General features: G+C 34.2%; 3 protein-coding genes across 3 annotated transcripts in view; all 3 read left to right on the forward strand.

Annotated features, from left to right (window-relative positions):
- Positions 1-5,062: 5,062 nt before the first annotated feature.
- Positions 5,063-11,173, forward strand: LOC21401626 (phosphoenolpyruvate carboxylase, housekeeping isozyme). Its single transcript, XM_024173393.1, has 11 exons — positions 5,063-5,199; positions 5,454-5,638; positions 6,474-6,865; positions 6,980-7,064; positions 7,196-7,418; positions 7,667-7,770; positions 7,904-7,991; positions 8,252-8,406; positions 8,864-9,862; positions 9,945-10,331; positions 10,620-11,173. The coding sequence occupies exons 2-11, from the start codon at positions 5,471-5,473 to the stop codon at positions 10,914-10,916; spliced, it is 2,898 nt and encodes a 965-aa protein (XP_024029161.1). The 5' UTR covers positions 5,063-5,199; positions 5,454-5,470; the 3' UTR covers positions 10,917-11,173.
- Positions 11,174-13,969: 2,796 nt separating this feature from the next.
- On the forward strand, positions 13,970-16,807 carry LOC112093896 (ribosome production factor 2 homolog). Its single transcript, XM_024173394.1, has 7 exons — positions 13,970-14,168; positions 14,600-14,682; positions 14,797-15,000; positions 15,721-15,966; positions 16,044-16,286; positions 16,377-16,442; positions 16,604-16,807. The coding sequence occupies exons 2-7, from the start codon at positions 14,614-14,616 to the stop codon at positions 16,724-16,726; spliced, it is 951 nt and encodes a 316-aa protein (XP_024029162.1). The 5' UTR covers positions 13,970-14,168; positions 14,600-14,613; the 3' UTR covers positions 16,727-16,807.
- A 2,127-nt stretch (positions 16,808-18,934) lies between these two features.
- The window catches only part of LOC21401627 (dol-P-Man:Man(6)GlcNAc(2)-PP-Dol alpha-1,2-mannosyltransferase), a 5,503-nt gene continuing 2,225 nt past the window's right edge, over positions 18,935-22,212 (forward strand). The window contains exons 1-5 of the mRNA XM_010109938.2: positions 18,935-19,317; positions 20,868-20,955; positions 21,068-21,227; positions 21,430-21,647; positions 21,767-22,062. Of these exons, the coding sequence (XP_010108240.1) occupies positions 19,043-19,317; positions 20,868-20,955; positions 21,068-21,227; positions 21,430-21,647; positions 21,767-22,062 (1,037 nt within the window). The 5' untranslated portion in view covers positions 18,935-19,042. The remainder of the gene's footprint in view (positions 19,318-20,867; positions 20,956-21,067; positions 21,228-21,429; positions 21,648-21,766; positions 22,063-22,212) is intronic.

Below are 22,212 nucleotides of genomic sequence, written 5' to 3' on the forward strand. Positions count from 1 at the left end.
TGTCAAAAATGGAGGTCGGAATCTTAACTTGAGTATTTGGCCATTGATGGTTTGTGTGAGAGAGAATGTGAGAGGAGAGAGAGAATGAGCGAGAATAAGAGAAAGAAAGTGTAAGAACCCTAAAAATTTCACTATATAAAGTATCTGATTAAGGCAAGATTACGTGCCTGATCTTATCCTCAATTATTTCCTCTAAACAGATTAAATTTATACTGATTAAAGGTAATTAGTTTAGCTTACGTAAGTTAATCTACTACTTACAGTCCAATATCAATTTCTGAATAATTCAATATTGTTTTATATTCTTACTCGCGTAATATTTCAAACTGTTTCAAGTCTTGAAATTAATTTTAGACTGAACAAATTCTAAATTTTAATTTTCTGTATTCTATCCCGAGAATGACGTTTCTGACAGTGTCAACTCCCAAGCTCATATTGTACCCATCTACTATAGGTATTTATCTTGCGACTTTAACCTAACTGTCTGGCAATTAAGGATTTTTTTTCTTCTTTTAAAATGTCAGTGCATTTTTTTATACGCTGCTAACATCGTGCTGTGCTTGGAGATTCTTGAAATTAAGATTCTCAAACTATACTTGTACTGAAAATTATTCCGCCTTAAAATACTGCGAGAATTTATCGATCGAATTTACTTGATCGAAACATGAACTTAACATGAGATTTACTATAGAATTTAGGAATACATATATTAATTCCATAAATCCTCCATTCACAATATAACATAATATTTTCTAAGAAAATCCTTGGCTTAAAAATACATGAATTGTATTATTTAAGGTCTGGAATTTTCTCAGTCATTACAAAGAGAAAATGTCGTCGCAAATAATCATTAATTCCCGCGCTTGGTATTGGTGAAATCTTGAAAAGATTATTTGCGACGACAAAGAGAAAATGTCGTCGCAAATAATTTCATATTATTTGCGACGACTTTGTCGTCGCAAATAAATGGAAAATGTCGTCTCAAATAATCATTTTTCCCGCGTTTAGTTTTTTGGTGAAATCTTGAAAAGATTATTTGCGACGACAAAGAGAAAATGTCGTCACAAATAATATGAAATTATTTGCGACGACTTTGTCGTCGCATGGAAAATGTCGTCGCAAATAATCATTTTTCCGCGTTTAGTTTTTTGGTGAAATCTTGAAAAGATTATTTGCGATGACAAAGAGAAAATATCGTCGCAAATAATATGAAATTATTTGCGACGACTTTGTCGTCGCAAATAAAGGGAAAATGTCGTCGCAAAAAATGGATTACCTTGGCGGCAAAATTCCGCGCCATTAAAATTTACGCCCAAAATTATTTGCGACGACATTTAAGTTATTAGCGACGACATTGAAGTTATTAGCGACGACATGGTTATTTTTTCAAACGGGGAGTAATTGCGATGACATGTCGTCGTAAATATTTTATTATTGGCGACGACAAATGTCGTCGTAAAAAATGTCGTCGCAAATGGCCTTTTTTGTTGTAGTGACTTCTTTGATTCTTAAAATAAGAGCTACTTCTTTTTATCTCTTTTTTTATTTTTTTATTAGAGGTGAAACAACAAATGATCAATTTGTCAGGATGCATGCTAATACTCCCTATTTTTATCAGTTTCAACTATTACCTTTGAACTAAAAGAATTTTTGGATGTGATTTTTTTTTTTTTACAATAATAGTATCTTTAGGTCTCGTTACTCGTTGATTCGAGTTTTCAATTTGAGTTGAAATGTGATTTTATGTGAGAGCTTTTCACTGTAACAGAAAAAATTAAATGTGACTTTTTATGAGAGCTTTTAACTGTAGCAAAAATTAAAATTAAAAACTCAAATCGGTGAAATGAACGAGCCCTTAATAACTCAATCTGTGGAGACTTCAAATCATAAGCTTTTATTACCAGTCCATCCTCAATATGTTTTCATAGTTCAATCAATGCATAGACTCGCACCTCTAGATCGTATTGATCATACCAAAAGAAAAGAACATTTTTGTGTATGCCAAACAAAAGCATGTTGTGCTTTTTAGATAAGCCCTTTGTTCTTTTTTTAACGTTCACAAATTTAAATACACAATTCCAATAATAGGTAGCAACTTAACACTAAATGTTGCAAGCTTCAGAATTAGCAATTAGGCATGCAATGCACAAAACAAAATAAAGACTCCTAAAACAATTTTTGTTTTTCTTTATAAAGATCGATCCGACAAAGCGATTATAAACTAAGAAAGAAAAATCCATCACAAGATTGCTAATATGGCAACTACTAATGGTACTTCCGTTTGGTAAAAGGATTCGAACCATGATTTGAATCATGGTTCATGGTCCGTTACAGTATTTTCTCTCACAAAAAATACATGTAAATCGAGAATGGTTCTGAATCCATGAACCAAACATAAATAATCGACTTTATTATTTAGTTGATCAACTGTGTCGTCTTCATAAAAACCTCTTGTTTATCAATAAAAATCTCTTTTCACTATTCTCCCACATCCGCCTTTTCGGACTTGAATTAGATGGAGTAGTTCATCATCAATCTCCATCCCTCTTACTCTCTGGAATAACTTCTTCAACTCTTCCTCCCTCAAAGATCACACTTATTTATTTCATTCAGTTGAAGACGACTCAGTTTAAATAATAAAATTGATCATCGCGAATTGGGTTAGTAGTTGTCATATTAACAATCTTGTGATGGATTTTTCTTTCTTAGTTTATGATGGCTTTATTGGGTCAATCTTTGTAAAGAAAAACAAAAATTTTCTTAGTAGACGTTTGGTTCGTGTATTCAAAATCATGATTTAAAATTATTTTTCTTTTACGTGTGTTTTTTGTGAGAAAAAATACTGTAAAAAACTATAAATCATGATTTAAAATAATGAATGAATACAAGAAACAAACAGGTTCTTTTCTTAGGAGTTTTTATTTTGCTTCGTGCATTGCATGCCTATTTAATGTTAAGTTGCTACCTATTTTGCTTTCAAGGTATTATTATCATGCATAATGAGAAAGGTAATCGTTGAATTTGGCACACTCTTACGAGACACGTCGATGGCTTGTGCCTCTGTATTTCTCCTCCCACTGACGATGACTTTGCTGCATCTGTCACATCTCCGGAAAAAGGGCAATCCACGGCGATCTTGCTTTTAATTTAGCTTTCTTTCAAATTTAACTATTGTGATTTTAAGAGTCCGTTTAGTTTGCTAATTTGAGTTGAAATGTGATTTTATATAAGAGTTTTTTACTGTAATAAAAAAATTAAATATGACTATTTTTTAGAATTTTTTACCGTAATAAAACTCAAATTTTAAACTCGAATCAGTTAAATAAACAGAACCTAAGTTTAATTTTAAAAATATTTTTTCTATTTCATAGATTAAATTGTCACTTACTTAATAATTGAGGAAGAAAATGAGTGGATCAATTTCATTAAATACGCTTTGAAGTATCTATCATAGTTTAAGATGCCTCTCAAATTATAAAAAAAAAAAAAAAAGGTTAATTTCACCTTTGAACTATGTAAAATAATTTAAAACGCCCCTCTGTTATAATACTAATCAAACGATCACATGATTCTTTTTATAATTTCATAAATATTCATGAACTATTAATTTTATGTCCATTTAATCTGAACAATTTACTTTGTGTCAATTTACTTCCTAATTTCTTTTTTTTTTTTTTTTAAATTTACGGAATTAATAATCTGATGGGCATTTATGAAATTAATAATTAAGAGATATTTTGAATGTTAAAGTATAATTCTGACCGTGAAATGATTCTTTTTATGACTTAAGTAGCATGTTGAATTACGTACATAGTTGAAAGAGTATTTATGAAATGAATCCTGAAATGAGTTAAAAAATCTTAAATAATACACTTATTTATTTATTATTTTTTTATGGAAAAGGATTCTCAGTAATATAGGTTCTATTTTTTTTGCTAATTTGAGTTTAAAATTTGAGTTTTATTATAGTAAAAAACTCTCAGAAACAGTCACATCTAACTTTTTTGCTACAGTTAAAAGCTCTTACACAATATCATATCTTAATTCAAATTAAAAACTCAAATTAACGAACTGAACGGACCCACAATCTTTACTACAAGCACTTCAAATGATACAAATAAGAATATTCTAGCAAAAACAAAAATATATTCGTTTTTGCTTCTTTTGGAAAAAGGGGATTTGCTATTCATACTCCAAATCCTACGACGTTTCTCTCACTCCCATTCCAAAGAGCACTTTCGGTTGGAAAAGTCATTTCCTTCCTCGGATAATTGGGAAAAAAAAAGTGAAAATTTACTACACCTCAATCCCCACAGGAGCATATTACTGTTCATTCATTCTCAATCCCAACCGTACTATAAAAATAGTTCTAAAATAAATTTGTTTTTTATGAAAATAAAAATAAAAATGAAAACGTTTTTAATCTCAAACATAAATTATTTTTAAAAATGTGTTTGATAGTTTTATTAAGAGATTATTTTTAGTATAAAAAATCCTATTAATGTCTCTCTCTCTGCTTGAGAGAGGAGAAAACAAAAACAAAAAATGAAAAACAACTAAAAGTCATTTTTCATTTCTCTCTCATTTTACACTAAATTAAAAAATCATTTTTATTTCTCTTTTTTGTCTTTATTGCGCCAAACGTCGTTTTAAAAACGTTTTCATTTTTTCTTTGTCAAAAAACGTGAAAAATAAAAACGAATCAATTCTAAACTCGACCGCCCTTTTTATCACTATTATATTTATTATTTAACATAACAATTTCATTAATATAATATATTATTATTTAAATAAAAAATTATATAATAAAATTTACGTATTAAATGATAAATATAAAAAATAATAAATTAAATAGTAAAATAAATGATGTTAATATTTTTTGTATAAAAAATATTTATCTATAAAATTTGTCTCACTAAATTAAATCTCCCCTACTCATCTATATAAACAGCGAATTCTATCTTTCCATTAGCAAATTAATGAGTGGAAAAAAAAAAGTTAAAAAAAAAAAAAAAAAAAAAAAACAACTAGAAAAAAGGAGGAGAGAGAGAGAGCATAATTTTACGCGTGTTACGCCAAAGAGTAAGAGAGAGAGTACAAAGCTCTGAAACTGACGTAGCGAATTTTTCTATATAACTCATCCACTTCACTTCTTTGGATCTCACACCTCTCTCTCTCTCTCTTCTTGCCCAGATTCAGGTACTCCATTATCCAATCTCATAATCCATTTCCATTACAAAAATCAGCTTTTTTTCGACGCTCTGTTTTTCGTATGAAGCTTTTGTTTTTGGCCTTTTGTTTTACGTAGCGTCCGTACACGTGGGGCTATACTTTGTCTGAAACAAAGGATCTATTTTTCTGGGTCGTGAATCTCGCGATCAGATTTTTGTGGGCGTTATTTATAATTACCAATTCTTTTTTTTTTTGTTTTGTTTTGTTTTGGTGCTGTTCAGAATTTGTTTGAGAAAAAATGGCGAATCGGAATCTGGAGAAGATGGCGTCGATTGATGCGCAGCTTCGGCTTCTGGTGCCGGGGAAAGTGAGTGAGGACGATAAGCTGATCGAGTACGACGCTTTGCTTTTGGATCGATTTCTCGATATTCTCCAGGATTTACACGGAGAAGATCTTAAGGAAACGGTCAGTCTCTCTCTCTCTCTCTCTCTCTCTCTCTCTCTCTCTCTCTCTCTCTCTCTCTCTCTCTCTCTCTCTCTCTCTCTCTCTCTCTCTCTCTCTCTCTAGTTCTTTTTGATTGTTTTTGGATTTGGATTCTGACGGTTTGAGGATTTTAAGGTTTGTTTGTTTGGATATCCCATCAGCCCAAATACTTTGAAATTGTTATGGGATTCGATTGAATTGCAGTATTGTTTTGATTGAAAAGTATGTGACTTAATACTGTTTGGATGATTTGACTTGGGCAGTTTTGTGGTGTGACTTGTGTGGTTGGTAATTTTGTTTGTTTTGTGAATAACCAAATCCCAGTTTTGATAGATTTTTTTTTTATTATTTCTAAATAAATAATTCGGCGATGCCTAAATCACTGTATTTTTTTTTTTAAAACCTCTTTTATTTTTTATGTAGAACTAATGAAATCCAATATATATTTACATATGTGTATTTGTGTGTGTATATGTGTGTGTTTGTGCATATGGCAGCTTGTTATTGGGTCTTCACTGTGTATGAAACTCTTTTTTTTTTTTTTTTTTTTTTAATGATTGAAAGTAGTGATCTTTCTCAGTTTGTTTTGGTTATGAATATAAGAGTAATATTTTTGGCCACATTGGAGAAATCAAATGCTAAATGGTAACTACACATTCAAGTATTTCTTTTCCTAAAGGAAAACTTTTAGCGTTTGGCCTTCAGGCTTCAACGAAGTAGTAAACAAGAGAATTGGTTTTTATGTTAATGGTTTTGGCAGTTAAGGAACAGTCATGTGTCATGTCATACGTGATTTCTGACGATCATTCTTTTACAGGTTCAAGAGTGCTACGAACTTTCTGCTGAGTACGAAGGAAAGCACGATCCGAAGAAACTTGAGGAGCTCGGAAATGTGTTGACCAGTTTGGATCCCGGGGATTCCATTGTTATTGCTAAGTCTTTCTCTCACATGCTTAACTTGGCCAACTTGGCTGAGGAAGTCCAGATTGCGTATCGCAGGCGGAACAAGCTAAAGAAGGGAGATTTTGCGGATGAGAATTCCGCAACAACTGAATCGGACATTGAAGAAACTCTCAAGAGGCTTGTAGGGGACCTGAAAAAGTCTCCTCAAGAGGTTTTTGATGCCTTGAAGAATCAGACTGTCGATCTGGTCTTGACCGCGCATCCTACACAGTCCGTCCGTAGATCTTTGCTTCAGAAGCATGGAAGGTCTGCACTTCACCTAATACAATCTTGTCTCTTGAGTTTCGTTGCTATTTTTTTTTTTAAAAGAATGATTTCTTAGCTCCATTGCTCTTTCCTTTTGATCCTACGTAATGTCAGGATTCGGAATTGTTTGGCCCAATTATATGCCAAAGACATTACTCCTGACGATAAGCAGGAGCTTGATGAGGCACTTCAAAGAGAGGTAATGTCAGCTTGCCTTGTATTTGTTTAGATGCTATCTGAATCTCGATGTTAGAAGTATGAGAAGAATATGTTTCTCCAGGGTGTGCATTATTAACTCTGGTCTTTGTTTGGCTACTACAATTCACATAGATTCAAGCTGCGTTTCGTACGGATGAGATTCGGAGGACAGCTCCAACCCCTCAAGATGAGATGAGGGCAGGAATGAGCTACTTCCATGAGACAATCTGGAAGGGCGTCCCAAAGTTCTTGCGTCGTGTGGACACAGCTTTGAAGAACATAGGGATCAATGAACGTGTTCCTTACAATGCTCCACTTATTCAATTCTCTTCCTGGATGGGTGGTGATCGTGATGGTATGGTCCTTTTGTCGGTTGAAGCTTACTAGTCTAAATTAAGCTATTAGTTTGTGAGGAGATTTATCTATAAAAAAAAAAAAAAAGGCAAACGAACCAGCTAAATAGATCTCCTCTGAGTCTTGCAATTTGTCGATTATCTCAAACTTTTGAGTACAACTCATTTTCTTATCCCTGAAAGAGAGCTCTCTCATTCTCTTTCTCTAATTTATTGACTTTGCTCAATGTTTCTTTCGTTTGCAATGCAGGTAATCCGAGGGTAACTCCTGAGGTCACAAGGGATGTTTGCTTGTTGGCTAGAATGATGGCAGCTAACTTGTACTATTCCCAAATTGAGGACCTTATGTTTGAGGTACTTAATGCTTGATAAATGCATCTTGGGTGTTTTACGGATGAACTTCATTTCATTCACTGAGTGATGTAGCATGTTTCTTTTTTTACATTTTTCAATTGTCTTTTTTTTTTTTTTTTACATATTTGTGTAGTTGTCCATGTGGCGCTGCAATGATGAACTTCGTGTTCGGGCAGATTTGCTCCACTCTTCTTCTAAGAGAGATGCGAAACACTACATAGGTAATTATTGACTATTTCCTTTCTGAAAATGTTATTTGCACTGTTAAACCAATTCTTTTAAAACTTTATATCCGAGTTTTCTAGTATACTCAAGCAAATATAGCCTATTGCAAAAACATTGGGAGGATCAGAGAACATAAAAAAGAATGAGGATGTGCTCCTGTTTCTAAATAACTTTGAAGAAAAAAAAAAGATATCAATCTGCAATCTGTTAAATTTCTTTTAGTATTGCAATACTTATGCCATCTTGCTTTATGTAGAGTTTTGGAAACAAGTTCCTCCAAATGAACCCTACCGTGTGATTCTTGGTGATGTAAGGGATAAGCTTTATCAGACGCGTGAACGTTCTCGTCATTTGTTAGCAAATGGGCTTTCCGAAATTCCTGAGGATGCAACGTTTACCAATGTTGAGGAGGTACTTCAACGTTGATAGCTGTCTTGACAAGGCATCTTTTATTTTTCAATTTCACCTGTTTCTCACAGTAAAGGTGTTTATTGCTAATCTGTTTTTCTTCTAAATCCAGTATGGCACTAGGCAATTTATACTTTCATTTTATCACTTTGACTGGTGGTGGCATATCTTTTGACAAAGTCATAGGTTGCTGGATATGTTATATAGCTCAAGCACAAGATATACTTTTTTCTTTTCTTTGTTATTCCTAGTTGATCATCAATCATGATTTTCTTCTATTTTATTTTTAAGTAAATGGAGAGAGAGCATCAACCATAATTTTATCTCACCACGGTAAAGAATAAGTTAATCTAGTCACTTAATGAAAATGTAACTTGCTTTGTGATTAGTTTCATCTGTTTAACAGTTTCTAACGCTGAAGAATGTTTTCTTTCTTCTTTTTCTTTGGAATAATTTGTAGTTCTTGGAGCCTCTTGAACTCTGTTACAGATCACTCTGTGCTTGTGGTGACCGCGCTATTGCTGACGGGTCCCTTCTTGATTTTATGAGACAAGTCTCTACTTTTGGGCTTTCACTTGTGAGACTCGATATTAGGCAAGAGTCTGACCGTCATACTGATGTCATGGATGCCATTACCCAACATTTGGAAATTGGTTCATACCGAGAGTGGTCTGAAGAAAAGCGACAAGAATGGCTTTTATCTGAGCTCAGTGGCAGACGCCCTCTGTTTGGTCCTGATCTTCCAAAAACCGAAGAGATTGCTGATGTGTTGGATACATTCCACGTCTTAGCGGAACTTCCAGCAGACAACTTTGGAGCATATATCATCTCCATGGCAACTGCTCCTTCTGATGTGCTTGCAGTTGAGCTGCTCCAGAGGGAATGCCATGTGAAGAAACCATTGAGAGTCGTTCCCCTTTTTGAGAAACTTGCAGATCTTGAGGCTGCACCTGCTGCTCTCTCTCGGCTGTTCTCAGTTGATTGGTACAGAAACCGTATTAATGGAAAGCAAGAAGTCATGATTGGCTACTCAGATTCTGGTAAAGATGCAGGTCGTCTCTCTGCAGCCTGGCAGTTGTATAAAGCTCAAGAGGAGCTCATAAAGGTTGCAAAGGAATATGGTGTGAAGCTTACTATGTTCCATGGCCGTGGTGGGACCGTTGGAAGAGGAGGCGGGCCGACCCATCTTGCTATCTTGTCTCAACCTCCAGAAACGATTCATGGATCTCTCCGCGTTACCGTACAAGGTGAAGTCATTGAGCAGTCATTTGGAGAAGAGCACTTGTGTTTTAGAACGCTTCAGCGTTTCACGGCTGCTACTCTAGAGCATGGCATGCACCCCTTAGTTTCAGCAAAACCAGAATGGCGTGCACTTATGGATGAAATGGCAGTTGTCGCTACAGAGGAATACCGTTCCATTGTCTTTAATGAACCCCGATTCGTCGAATACTTCCGCCTGGTAAGCATTCAAGAAAAATCATTTGTCACATTTGTTCATATACACAGCTTGTTTTAGTAACCAATTATGCGCATCATTGTAGGCTACACCAGAGTTGGAGTATGGGCGGATGAACATTGGTAGTCGTCCATCAAAGCGGAAGCCTAGCGGGGGAATCGAATCACTTCGTGCAATCCCATGGATCTTTGCCTGGACGCAGACAAGGTTTCATCTTCCGGTGTGGCTGGGCTTTGGAGTAGCTTTCAAACATATTATTCAGAAGGACATTAGGAATCTCCATATGCTACAAGAGATGTACAACCAATGGCCTTTCTTCAGAGTGACCATTGATTTGGTCGAAATGGTGTTCGCCAAGGGAGATCCAGGTATAGCCGCTTTGTATGACAAGCTCCTTGTTTCTGAAGACCTATGGTCGTTTGGGGAGCGGTTGAGGAATAACTTCGAAGAAACCAAGAGACTTCTTCTACAGGTAAAATACCAACAGAAAATTATCTCACTCTGATTGTCTTGTATTGTTCTGCAAAACATTGTTACTGCTTTTATTGATCTAAACCATAAATAAAATAAAATAAAAATTAAAAAAAAAAAGAAGGTGAAATATTGTAGACAGTAGTCAACACATCAAATTACCAACAAAATCTTTGTCAAAGGCCTAGAGTTGCTATACTGAATTTAAGGCCATAAACCAAATGTCTACTAGACATTGTTCCGTTAATTGTATGGAAACTGATTTATTCTTTTGATACCGCATTGGTAGATTGCTGGACACAAGGATCTTCTTGAAGGTGACCCGCAATTGAAACAAAGACTGCGACTGCGTGATTCATACATCACAACACTTAATGTCTGCCAAGCTTACACATTGAAGAGGATCCGTGATCCGAACTACCATGTGACTGTGCGGCCACACATCTCCAGGGAGATTATGGAATCAAACACACCTGCTAATGAACTCGTGAAGCTGAACCCAACAAGTGAGTATGCTCCGGGTCTGGAGGACACTCTCATCTTGACAATGAAGGGTATTGCCGCTGGACTGCAGAACACTGGTTAGATCAGTTGTTCGTTTTTCCTTCCTTTTTTTCTCTTTTCTGCTTTGTTTTGTAGATTTAGTTTTTGCCCAATAATCCACAAATCAAATACACGGTTAAAATGTCTTTAATCATCTGCCTTAAGGTCAAATTTTGGGCGACCTTATCGAGCTGTATGATCGAGTGTTGTGCCCGAACACTACTGCGGCGATGGCTATAATTGTTGTCAAGGGAAACTTATGTATGATTTATCAATGGAACTGCTTATTATGCATTATGATTTGGTGTTTGTTGGCCATCAAAAGAGTGGTATGGTTACTACTTGAAAATAGGAGCCGACCTTTTTCGTATCTATAACTAACATTTGGAGGAAGAAAGTTGCTTAAAACCATAGAGAATCCAAAAAATGCATAATATGAGTTTTATGAGGTTCTATGAGTCTTACAAAATAGGGCACAATTACCCTTGAACTTGTCAAATAATTTGAAGTATTTTCTGTTGTTTCATTAGTCACTTGTAAAATAAATTTAGTCTCGCAGCTTAAACCATCAGGCTCTCTCCCAATTAATGGTAAACTTTAGTCTGTTGAAATAATGCTATATCCCAATTTGTTAGATTTAGATTCGAAGTAATATCTCATTGAAAAATGTTATTCAGTCCAAATTAGCTGCCTAATAGATACAAATTGGTGGAGACAACTCTCTCATTTCGGCGGCCGCACTGTAGAGTAGTATTACCGGTGTTTGACTTTTGTTTGGCAGCTAAAAGCATGCCATATTAATGGACTCCTAGATTTTGGCAAGCAAGTTTGGTATTCATAAATGAGAGTTATTTTTTGAAGAAAAAATTGGAAGTATTCCTTCAATTCAATATGCATTTTTTTAGCTTAAATCAATCAAATTGTCACGCGCGGACTTGACAAATTTGCATCTAACGGAAGCCACGCGGAACATATTTAACCAATTAAGTTTAGGATCGATTAGTGCTTAATGTTTGGTTCATGAATTCAGAATAATTTTCAGTTTACGTGTGTTTTTGTTGAAAGAAAATATTGTAGCGAGCCACGAACCATGGCACGGATTCTTGCTCCAAACGCACTTCAAATTTTATGAGAAAAGGCTAGTATAATTTTTAAAATTTAAATTTTTATGAAAGAAAATACTGTATGAATCAAAATAATGATGGTTTGAACCCTCTGAAAAAAAAAAAACTGCACTGTTTGGATCAATATTTATTTATTTATTTATTTATTTTACCACATCTAAAATTAGATAATAAGTTAAAAACTCATAGTTTGAAAAGGGCACACCTCTTCATTTTCGTGAGGATAAAATCCCTCTACTCGCATAAGATGGTCTCACAAGATGAATAAGTGGGATTATATGTGAATAATACAAATTTATTCTCATGGGAATGTATTCCATATTCTGTTCAATAATGATAAATAAAGAAAAGTGTTAGGGGACTTTTATTTTCTGTATTCGTCTCTGATTCTGAATCATGATTTATAGTTTTTTACAGTATTTTTCTCTCACAAAAAATACACATAAAATGAGAATGATTCTGAATTCATGAATCAAACGTTCTCTTAATAATTTTATCGGGTTATAACCCCATCCTCTTACCGGAGGTGGCTTATGGCTCCATCAGGACAAATACTATTATTCCGGCACATAGTGCAACAGACAAACTATAAAATGCCCAAAATACGTATTTTCTTCTTGTTTATTTCTTTTTCATGAGCCCTTTTAAATAGAGAAAACACAATTACAATTAAATTACAAAACTTAATAATCAACACAAATGGGTGTAAGATAACATAAAAGAGATAACGATGAAAAGCACTCATAAATCTAATCAAATCTAAAAAAATAAATAAAACTAACAAGCAATTACACATAATAAATAAATAATAAAGATAAAAATCAAAGCTCTAAAATGAGAGTGACTATAGTACTGTAAGCCATATATACGTACTGATAGGATATTTTTTTTTAAAAAACTGTCAGATTAAAAATTATAGTCTCAAATCGTGTTCTATGGAACAAAAATAGACACCACCACATTGAATAAGAACCTTTCCAAGTCTAATTAATAATAATAATTGCAAAAAAAAAAATGAAAAAATACTAAGGAAAAAACCTCTAGCTATCATCATTGTGGAGGAGCTGTTGCGATCGACGGCCGCCATCCACGCGGAAGGGTTCGCACTCTCTCTCCGGCGCAACTTGTAGGTGGCTCCCGATTGTCGTGAACGACTATTCTTATGATGTCTCTACGCCAGAGATATGATCTCCTTTTTTTTTTATTAAAATTTTTTTTGGGTTTTAATGAATTTGATATAGTGCATTCAGGATCATTTTTGAGTTTATGAAATGGCAAATTATAAGCGTTCAATTGTTTTCCAAACGACTTTAAATGTGCGTTATTGGTGTGGAAACGGGGCCTATGTTATTGTAGCATTTCCCAAATGTAATAAACATCTCACTCTAAAATATGGTCATAAATTTCACGGAAATTTCGGGTTTTTCAAGGTCTTGATTTTTTTTTTCCACCACAAAATCGGTTTCGGGATCATATTGGGAAAATATTGGCAACATCAGTAAATATCAATTAAGATATCGATATCAGTATGCATATAGTATAATTCGGACAAAATTAAATTTTAGAAAAATATATGAGAAATTTTGAGACGGAAAGTTTTGGAAATAGAAATATTTAGTCATTTAAAGTGTTTTTTCTGCATTTTCTTTTTCATATTATAGACATCAACAAACTTATACATGACATATTGATAACTATATTTAACGTTATTCAAAATTTATATCATGATTTAAGTCTCATAAAACTTTTTTTTAGTATTAAAAATTTAATATATATATAATTTTTTATGTAAACTTTATTTATTTATTTATATATCTTTTCAATGTTCATTCTGTCATAAAAGTAATAGAAACGTGATCTAATATAAATTTCCATAATTTTTGTATTCTTTTTCAATATTTCCATGTATATCAATATTTTTTCTGAAATTTCTGTTAAAGATTTTTAACAATTCCATATTTTTATTCTTGCTCTAAAACCTCTCACTCTTAACCCAGGAGAAAAAAAAAAAAAAAAAAAAAAGCCTCAACCCTAGAGCGCATCAGTGACCCTGGGCCCCCATCCCCAGTCGTCGACCCTCCGCGAGTGTTGGTGGCCGTTCCCTCAGTCTTTCTGCCGTCGCCGGCAAGGTAGCCAGCCAGCCGTCCTTCCGAGCCGGTTTCAAGCCACCTGTAAGCCAAGCTCCTTCTCCATTGTTGGCTTTCTGTCTCTAATTTTTTTTTTTTTTTTTTTTAAGTTGGGATTTCTGTGGCGGAAAAACCAAGTCTTTGAGGAGAATTGAGCGTTTCTGTTATAATCAGTTCATTTCCCTTTGCAAATCTCAAAATGGGTTGCTCTGGAATTTAAATTTTAGCTCATTGGTTAATAATGTTTTGTTATCATGTTGAGTTTCCCCATTTGAGTTTCCCTTAGCTTTGCAGAGGAATGAAATAATCTATATGGAATACTGTAACAAGCATTTTAGTACCACCATTTGGCAATTTGAACTAACAATTTAGCAATTTAGTAAAAAAAATATGTATTTTGTACCACTTTTTCTGTTTTTTATTAAAAAAAATAGCAATATGAACTAACAAAGAATATTGTATTTCTGAGTTCTTAGACTTGCAGTTAATCATGTTGAAAGTGAAAACTCCCAAGACAGGCAAGGCCAGGCGAGAGCTCGATAAGCGGGCTCCTAAGCTAGTGAGTTCCATAAATTTTTGCATTTTGAGCAAAATTAATCCCCAAAAATAAAAATAAAAATATTTCACTTTTACAATAACTTCTGGACTCGGACTTTTTGACGTAATTTTTCAGGTCGAGACGGGGAAGAAGACGCTGATACTTCATGGAACGAAGACTAGTGGCGTGTTGAACAGTGTATTGACGCAAATTTATCACATAACGAAGGAAAATGCTTTGAGATTCAGTCGAAAGAATGAGGATGTTAGGCCGTTTGAAAGCGGAGGTGAAGCTTCGCTTGAGTTCTTCTCTCTCAAAACTGATTGCAGTATGTTTGTAGTAAGTAAAAAGCTGAGCAGTATTATGTTTATCTTTCTAGTGCAAATTTTTTGTTCATTCATTTGTTTTGCGTGTGTTCTTGTGGTGTTATTGTGAGTTGGCTTTGTTGAATAGAGAATAATATATTGTCACAAAAGTGGAATTTTGTTTATTGCCATTTTATGCGCCTTTAGCATTTAGTTGTCACAAAACTTTATTTCTCTGCTTCGAGTATGTCGAGCCTAATTATTGATGCAGAATTTGGGTGTGTGGGTTTCGGACGTAGTTGTCTGATTAAGGTGCACGCCACTATAAAGCTTGTGTGTTATTGTTTGTTTATTTGTATTTTAAATTATTGATCTCTTTAGGAAAGGCTAGTGCTTTAATCTGCAACACCTTGGAATTCCCTGAATCGCCGGATTGAAAAAAGTGAACCACTCATGTTTAGTAGTTAGCTAGACGAAGTAAAAAATTTTATCAGTTTTTTTTTTTTTCTTTCTCACAGGAAATTGAGAGGCTGAAATGATCGTCAAATACTCTAAAACCTTCTTTCCTTGGCAGTTCTTGAATCCCCATTAATAATAAAAAAAAAAAAAAAGAAACAAACAAACAAACTGAACCCTTCCTCATGTTTAGTAGATAGCTAGTCGGGATGAAAAATTATTAGCACTTTTTCTTTATTAGTGACGTCCTTATACTTTGAACATCCCCGTTTATTTTTTCTATTTCCTTGTTTTGCAGTATGGTTCCCACTCAAAGAAGCGACCTGACAATCTTGTTATTGGTAGAACTTATGACCACCACATATATGACCTTGTAGAGGTTGGGGTTGAAAATTTTAAACCCTTGGAATCATTTTCGTATGATAAGAAACTAGCTCCAAAGGCAGGCTCGAAACCTTTTATTGCTTTTATTGGAGAAGGGTTTGATAGCGTTGAAGAGTTGAAACATTTGAAGGAAGTTTTACTTGACCTGTTCCGAGGAGAGGTAACATTTTCTTTTCCTCAAGTCATTTACTGTTTTTCTTTTAGTTTGGGGGATGTTGCTTATTCAATTATGTGCAGGTTGTAGAAAATTTAAATCTTGCTGGAGTGGACCGTGCATATGTATGTACGGCTGTGTCTCTGAATAGGGTGTTTTTTACGCACTGTGCGTTACAACTTAAAAGATCTGGCACAATAGTACCAAGGATGGAACTGGTTGAAGTTGGCCCATCCATGGATTTTGTAGTTCGTCGACATCGTCTACCTAATGAAGGCCTAAGAAGAGAAGCCATGAAAACAACCAGAGATAAGCCCAAGAAGAAGGTTTGATAACTTGATTATCTCGTTTCATATTGTCTCGTAAGCGTAGCAAAGCAACACATCTGTAAAATGATTGTTGTTTGTTCATGGCAGGAGAAAAACGTTAGCAAGGATGTGATAGAGGGCAAAATTGGAAAAGTATACATTCCAGATCAGAAGGTAAAAGAGGGTGTCAGATTCATTCAATTTCATCTACTAATGTAGCAACAAAGTTATTTTCAACCATTTGTTCTTGGTACACCAGAGAAGAATGGCTAGTTTAAATTCCATCCATATGTGTTGATGTTTATTCCCTTTTTCCCCCCTGTTTGGGCATTTAGGTTGGAGAGATGGCTTTACCTAACAAAGCAAAGGGAGTGAAGAGGGAGCGCCGTGAAGCTAAATTGAGACATGGTGACGGCAACGAGTATGCATCAAAAAAGCAAAAGGAAGATTCTGAGTAATTCCTTTCGATTCTATTGGTTTATAGAACTTAACTTGGATAAAGGCTACAAGGGGATGAAATGTATCAATTTTGTGTTAAATTATGTCCAAATAGAAATATTCACTTTACCCAATTGAGTTCTCCAGTAATTAATTTGTTTGCGATATCACCCTTTTACAAAGGTGTTACAGTGGAGAGTGAAAATGGCACTACAGATCATGAATGCTTGCAAGGAATATGGCTAGGCACAATGTTTTGTTTAGTGCATCCAATTTACGAGCATTCTAGAGATTGATAGCATCCCAACTGTTATGGTTGTGGTAAGGCAAATGAGACATTAGATTCATTTTCCTAAAAGTAATGTAAATAGTCTACCAAGATGTACAAAAACATCGGTCTACACCACCGAAAAAAATGTTCTCCAATTTATTTCCCATTTTGTCCTTTATCTTTTGAATTATTCTCACTTTGTTTAACAAGTAAATTGTCTAATCCAGCCGGCCGTATAGTTTCAGGTTTGAGTCCGGAGCAAATCATTATATAGCTAATTTTACGGATGGTAATGGAGGGGGGGGGGGGGGGGGGAGGATTAACTCCCATCTCCATCCCCGCTTCCTCTAAACAATTCTCATTTCTGTCTTTATCTCCGCATAAAGAGGAGTGGGTTTGGAGTCGGAAATTCTCTATTGAGAGAGCTTTCGTTATAATTGTCTCATTTCTCGTTATATAGGATTGTATTTTAAAATTAAAGTAACTTAATCTCATCAAATGTATACCTTTATTTTAGATTTAATAGTCAAATTTATAGCTTTCTACAGTCAACCCTCAATTTTGACCTTTAAAGTTCCTAAAATGTCCTTGAATAGAAAATAGAAAAAGAAAAAAGCTAATGAAAAAAACTTAATTATGGTATTAGTCTAAAAAGTTTACAAAATACCATTAAAATGTGTTTTTTGTATTTTTAATTTTTAACTTTTTATACTATTAGAAAGTTTTAGTTTTATTTTCTCTCTTTTTCTCAAGGATACTTAGTCATTTTAAAAGTCAAAATCAATTATTGACCGAGATAAGATATAGATTTGTATACTAAATCTAATATGAAAATATACATTTGATGTGATAAAAAGTTGAAGGTATAGATTTTGAATAAACCCAAAACATAAGATATTAAAATATAAATATCCCTTAAAAATGCAGTTACCCCTTTTTTCAAGTAAAAGTAATTTTAAGAGATTATGTGTATGTTTATCTACACAACTAAGTCATGACTTGAGTTGTGTATGTGAGAGAAAAATACTGTAGTAAAAAAATTGAATTTAAATTTTTATGAAAGAAAGTACTGTCGCAATATAATTTGAGTCATGAAATGAACAATGCTTCTTTGTATCTATATATATGTATATATATATATACATAAAAAAAACACATTAATATTGAGGCGGAGGTGGGGTGGGGAGTACTTCCTCCGTCCCCTCCCCCCATCACGAATTGGGAACTAGATTTTGTCCTCATATCTATCCCCATCCCTAATAATTGTCTTCCATCCCCGCTCTATTCAGGGTGAGGCCCCTTTTCCGTGAAAATTATTATCATCTCTAGCTAATTTATTGAAATCATCTTTAATTTTGTCCTTTTTTTTTTCAATACTCTCTAAAACAGTTCGAAAGAAAAAAAAAATACTCTCAAATATTATTTTTAGATAAAATTATAAGAAAGAGCTATTGTTTTTCACCCTCTTATTAATTATGTCATTAAAAAAATATTCTGATAGAATATAGAATAAAAATACACCGTGAAAAAAAAATTATTCAAATAGAATATAAAAGATATCTTATCAGAATATTAATAGTATAAATGAAAATTTTAAAATTGAGACAGAAATAAAATAATATTATCTTTTTTAATGACATTAATGAAAATTTCTCTCTTTTTTTAATATGCACCCAATAAATATTTACCATCTAATTTGTCCCATCAGAAACTTCTTCTCCTTTTAAATCTGTTCTGGTTAATATTCTTTTTACTAAATTAAACTCTTAACAGAATAATAAAAGAGGATTTGCTCAAAAATAAAAAAAAAATAAAAGGAAAAAAACTTAAAAAACTTTTAAATAAATTTAGATCTTCTTATAAAAAAAACAACAAAAGAAAACAAACTGAATTTCCAAAGTTAGTAATAATACTTAGAAGTGCTACAAATAATACTGTTTTTGCTTCATAAGGAAGGAAAGGATCATTTTCTAGTCCTACACCAGACCGTCGTTTCTCTCTTTCTTTCTTTCTTCTCCTCTGTTTCAAGCACACCAATACAGAAGCTACAGATTCTAGCTTCACCATGGCTATGTCGACAAGGAAGAGACGCCCTCAGCCGTCCGATCCATCGTCATCATCGTCGTCGTCGTACACGAAACTCGATAAACCAGGGAAATCAGAGTCCGATGAAGAAGGAAACAAGGGGTTGAGTTGGATTTTGCCATTTTTGGCATTGGGAATCTTGAGGCATATGAGCGCAATGTCAAACATCATTCACGACTGTGATGAGGTCTTCAACTATTGGGAGCCTCTCCATTATCTTCTCTACAAATTCGGCTTCCAAACTTGGGAATACAGGTAACCCACTTTATTTTTTTTTCCTTCTATTTGATCTCATTTTCATTTCCTATATGAAGATTGTTCTTTTTCCTGGAGTTTTTCTATCTGGGTTTTTATTGAATTTAATTTGCAGTGGGGTTTTGCTTTTTTTTTTTTTTTTTTTTTTTTTTTTTTTTTCAAAAATTGAGGATGGAGAATTTAGGAAAGAGGAAGAAAAAGTGACATTTTTTGTGGGTTGTGTTTGGTTGATGGAAAAAGAGATAAAAAAGTTGGGAAATTTGGGTTTGGGCTATCTTGTTTTTATCTTTAGGTCTTGGCCTTGGTAATGTGAACAAAGGTCTAAGCTTAGTAAAACAAAATGCATTTTTTCTCCAGCAAAAGAAAAAAAGACCGAAAATGCGAGGAGGATATTAGATTTTTGACCCCTTTGGTTCATAGTTTTAAACAGAAAGTTTGAATAGAAATTCGAAAAACAGTACGGTAGTTCAAACCCGCCAAACAACGGGCTATTTGACTTGACAAACAACGATAAGAGTAAGTTTCTGTGTATTTCAAGACCTGATAGTCTGATAGATAGTGAAATTTAATTTGCAAAGATGCTTGTATTTTTGTCTACATTGTGTTTTTAATTTCCAGTCCTCTCAGGCATAGAGTGAGAAAAGAAAGTAAAGCTTTTCGCTAAATATTCGAAACTTCAGTTGATGACTGTAATGTTAAAATGTGAGCCATAAGCAATCAACTCAAGGCTTGGTGATGAAGCGAGTGTAACAAAGCTATTGTGAATGTAATTTTATAACTTAGTTGTTAAGTAAACTGTCATCATTGTGGGCAAGGATGGGGATCAGAGGGTTGGTGATGAAGTGAGTGTAACAAAGCTACTGTGCATGTAATTTAACTTAGTTGTTAAGTAAAATGTCATCATTATGGGCGAGGACGGGGATCGGAGGGTTGTCATTCCACCAGTGCAAAAAGTTGCCTTTTAGAAAACCACTATGCCCTACTTATATTATTGGCAATTCTTCATGCAATGTCCTGCTCTGGTTTATCCTCTTTTGGTCCTTGTACAATATTTCATCTCACTCTCTTGTTCTTAACCATCTCGCATTCTTTCTCAATGCCAATTAAGAAATCTGGAAAACAAGTCGAAACTGATAGTAAAATAGAGCAAAGGTGTTACAGAAGTAGCTGATTTGCAATCATTGATGTAAGATTTCGAACTCAAGTTAGCATTTTAGATGAAATCAGATGCTCAAGTTCGACCAGTATTGTTGCAAACTTCACTGTGTCGTTGACCTCCTTTCTTTTTTTGGAGGAGTCATGCATTTATTAGGATATTATTCTATAGGTTAGACAACTTTTGGAATATGCAACTTAGAGGATTTCAGATTTGGTGAGGTTGGAATCTATCTTATATATGACACTCCTCTTCTTTTCCTCTTTTATCTATCCATCTCTTTTTCCCTATCATTCTTTAAAATAGTTTCTAAAGTTTGAGCTACTTAGAAAAATTCATATTTAGATAAATATACTGGTGAAACATTAATTGCTATTGTATGCCTTTTTTCCAGTTCCCAGTTTGCACTTAGGTCGTATTTGTATATTCTCTTCCATGAGTTGGTGGGTCGACCTGCCTCGTGGCTGTTTGGTGAGGAAAAAGTAAGAATCTTTTATGCCTTCAGAACTGTTTTTATAATTATTTACGGTCATTTATTTATTTATCTTCATATTGTCCTTGAACAATTTTTTTTTTTTTTTTTTTTTTTTTCAGGTGAGAGTATTTTATGCTGTAAGACTGTTTCTTGGTCTGCTCTCTGTTATCACGGAAACTGTTCTTGTTGTAGCTCTTTCAAGGAAATACGGAAAGCGTCTTGCTTCTTACACACTTGCGATGTTGTGCTTAACCAGTGGTTGTTTTTTTGCTAGCACTAGTGAGTTATCCCTTTCGGTTTTTCTGATTTCAAAAGTTCCGTTAAGAGTTTTTTTTTTTGCATCACAGTATCATGCTTCTTTGTGGTCCATGTTTTGTTTTTGCTCTTAAGATGCGTTTTCTTGATTTATAAGGTGGCAGAGCAAACATGTCTAATTGTCTCTTGGAGGTATCTTATTCAATGTCTTGATAATGTTCGCCAGGTTTCTTGCCAAGTTCATTCTCTATGTATGCCATGTCTCTATCATCGGGTCTATTTCTTCTTGAGAAACCTGCTATGGCAGTGGCAGTTGCCGCAGTTGGTGTTATTCTTGGCTGGCCATTCTCAATCTTGGCTTTTCTGCCAGTGACATTCTTCTCTTTAGCCAGAAAATTCAAACAAGTGTTTGTTGCCGGTGCTGTCACCTCTGTTGCCCTTCTTGTAAGTATAATTACTTCATTTTTGTTGCTTTTATGGACCTACATCGTTATGAAATTTGGATAAACGAAGCCATTATGTCCCATGTTACTCATTTCGATAAATTTTTGGAATCTTTCTAGGCATTATCGCTTCTTGTGGACTACTCCTACTACGGAAAATGGACATCGTCCGTGTTAAATTTGTTGCTCTATAATGTTGCTGGAGGTGGCGAGAGCCATTTATATGGAACTGAAGGGCCACTTTATTATTTGAGGAATGGGTTTAACAATTTCAACTTCTGTTTTGTACTTGCATTGCTCTTTCTCGTAATATTGCCAATTGTGAGGAAAAAGTATGCCCCAGACCTGCTAATTGTGGTTTCTCCTATATATCTCTGGTTGACATTTATGTCGTTGCAGCCACACAAAGAAGAAAGGTTAGACTTAATCTGACAATTCCATTGAGAATTATACTATATTTTCAGATTGTAACACTTATCCGTTCACATTTGTATTCCTAGCAACCACCCATGTTATTTTCCTAGTAACCACCTAATGTTGACGAAGGATTATGTCTCTTACCTCAC

Source organism: Morus notabilis, unplaced genomic scaffold (genome assembly GCF_000414095.1).
Source record: "Morus notabilis unplaced genomic scaffold, ASM41409v2 Scaffold79, whole genome shotgun sequence".
In the NCBI taxonomy this organism is placed as follows: domain Eukaryota; kingdom Viridiplantae; phylum Streptophyta; class Magnoliopsida; order Rosales; family Moraceae; genus Morus; species Morus notabilis.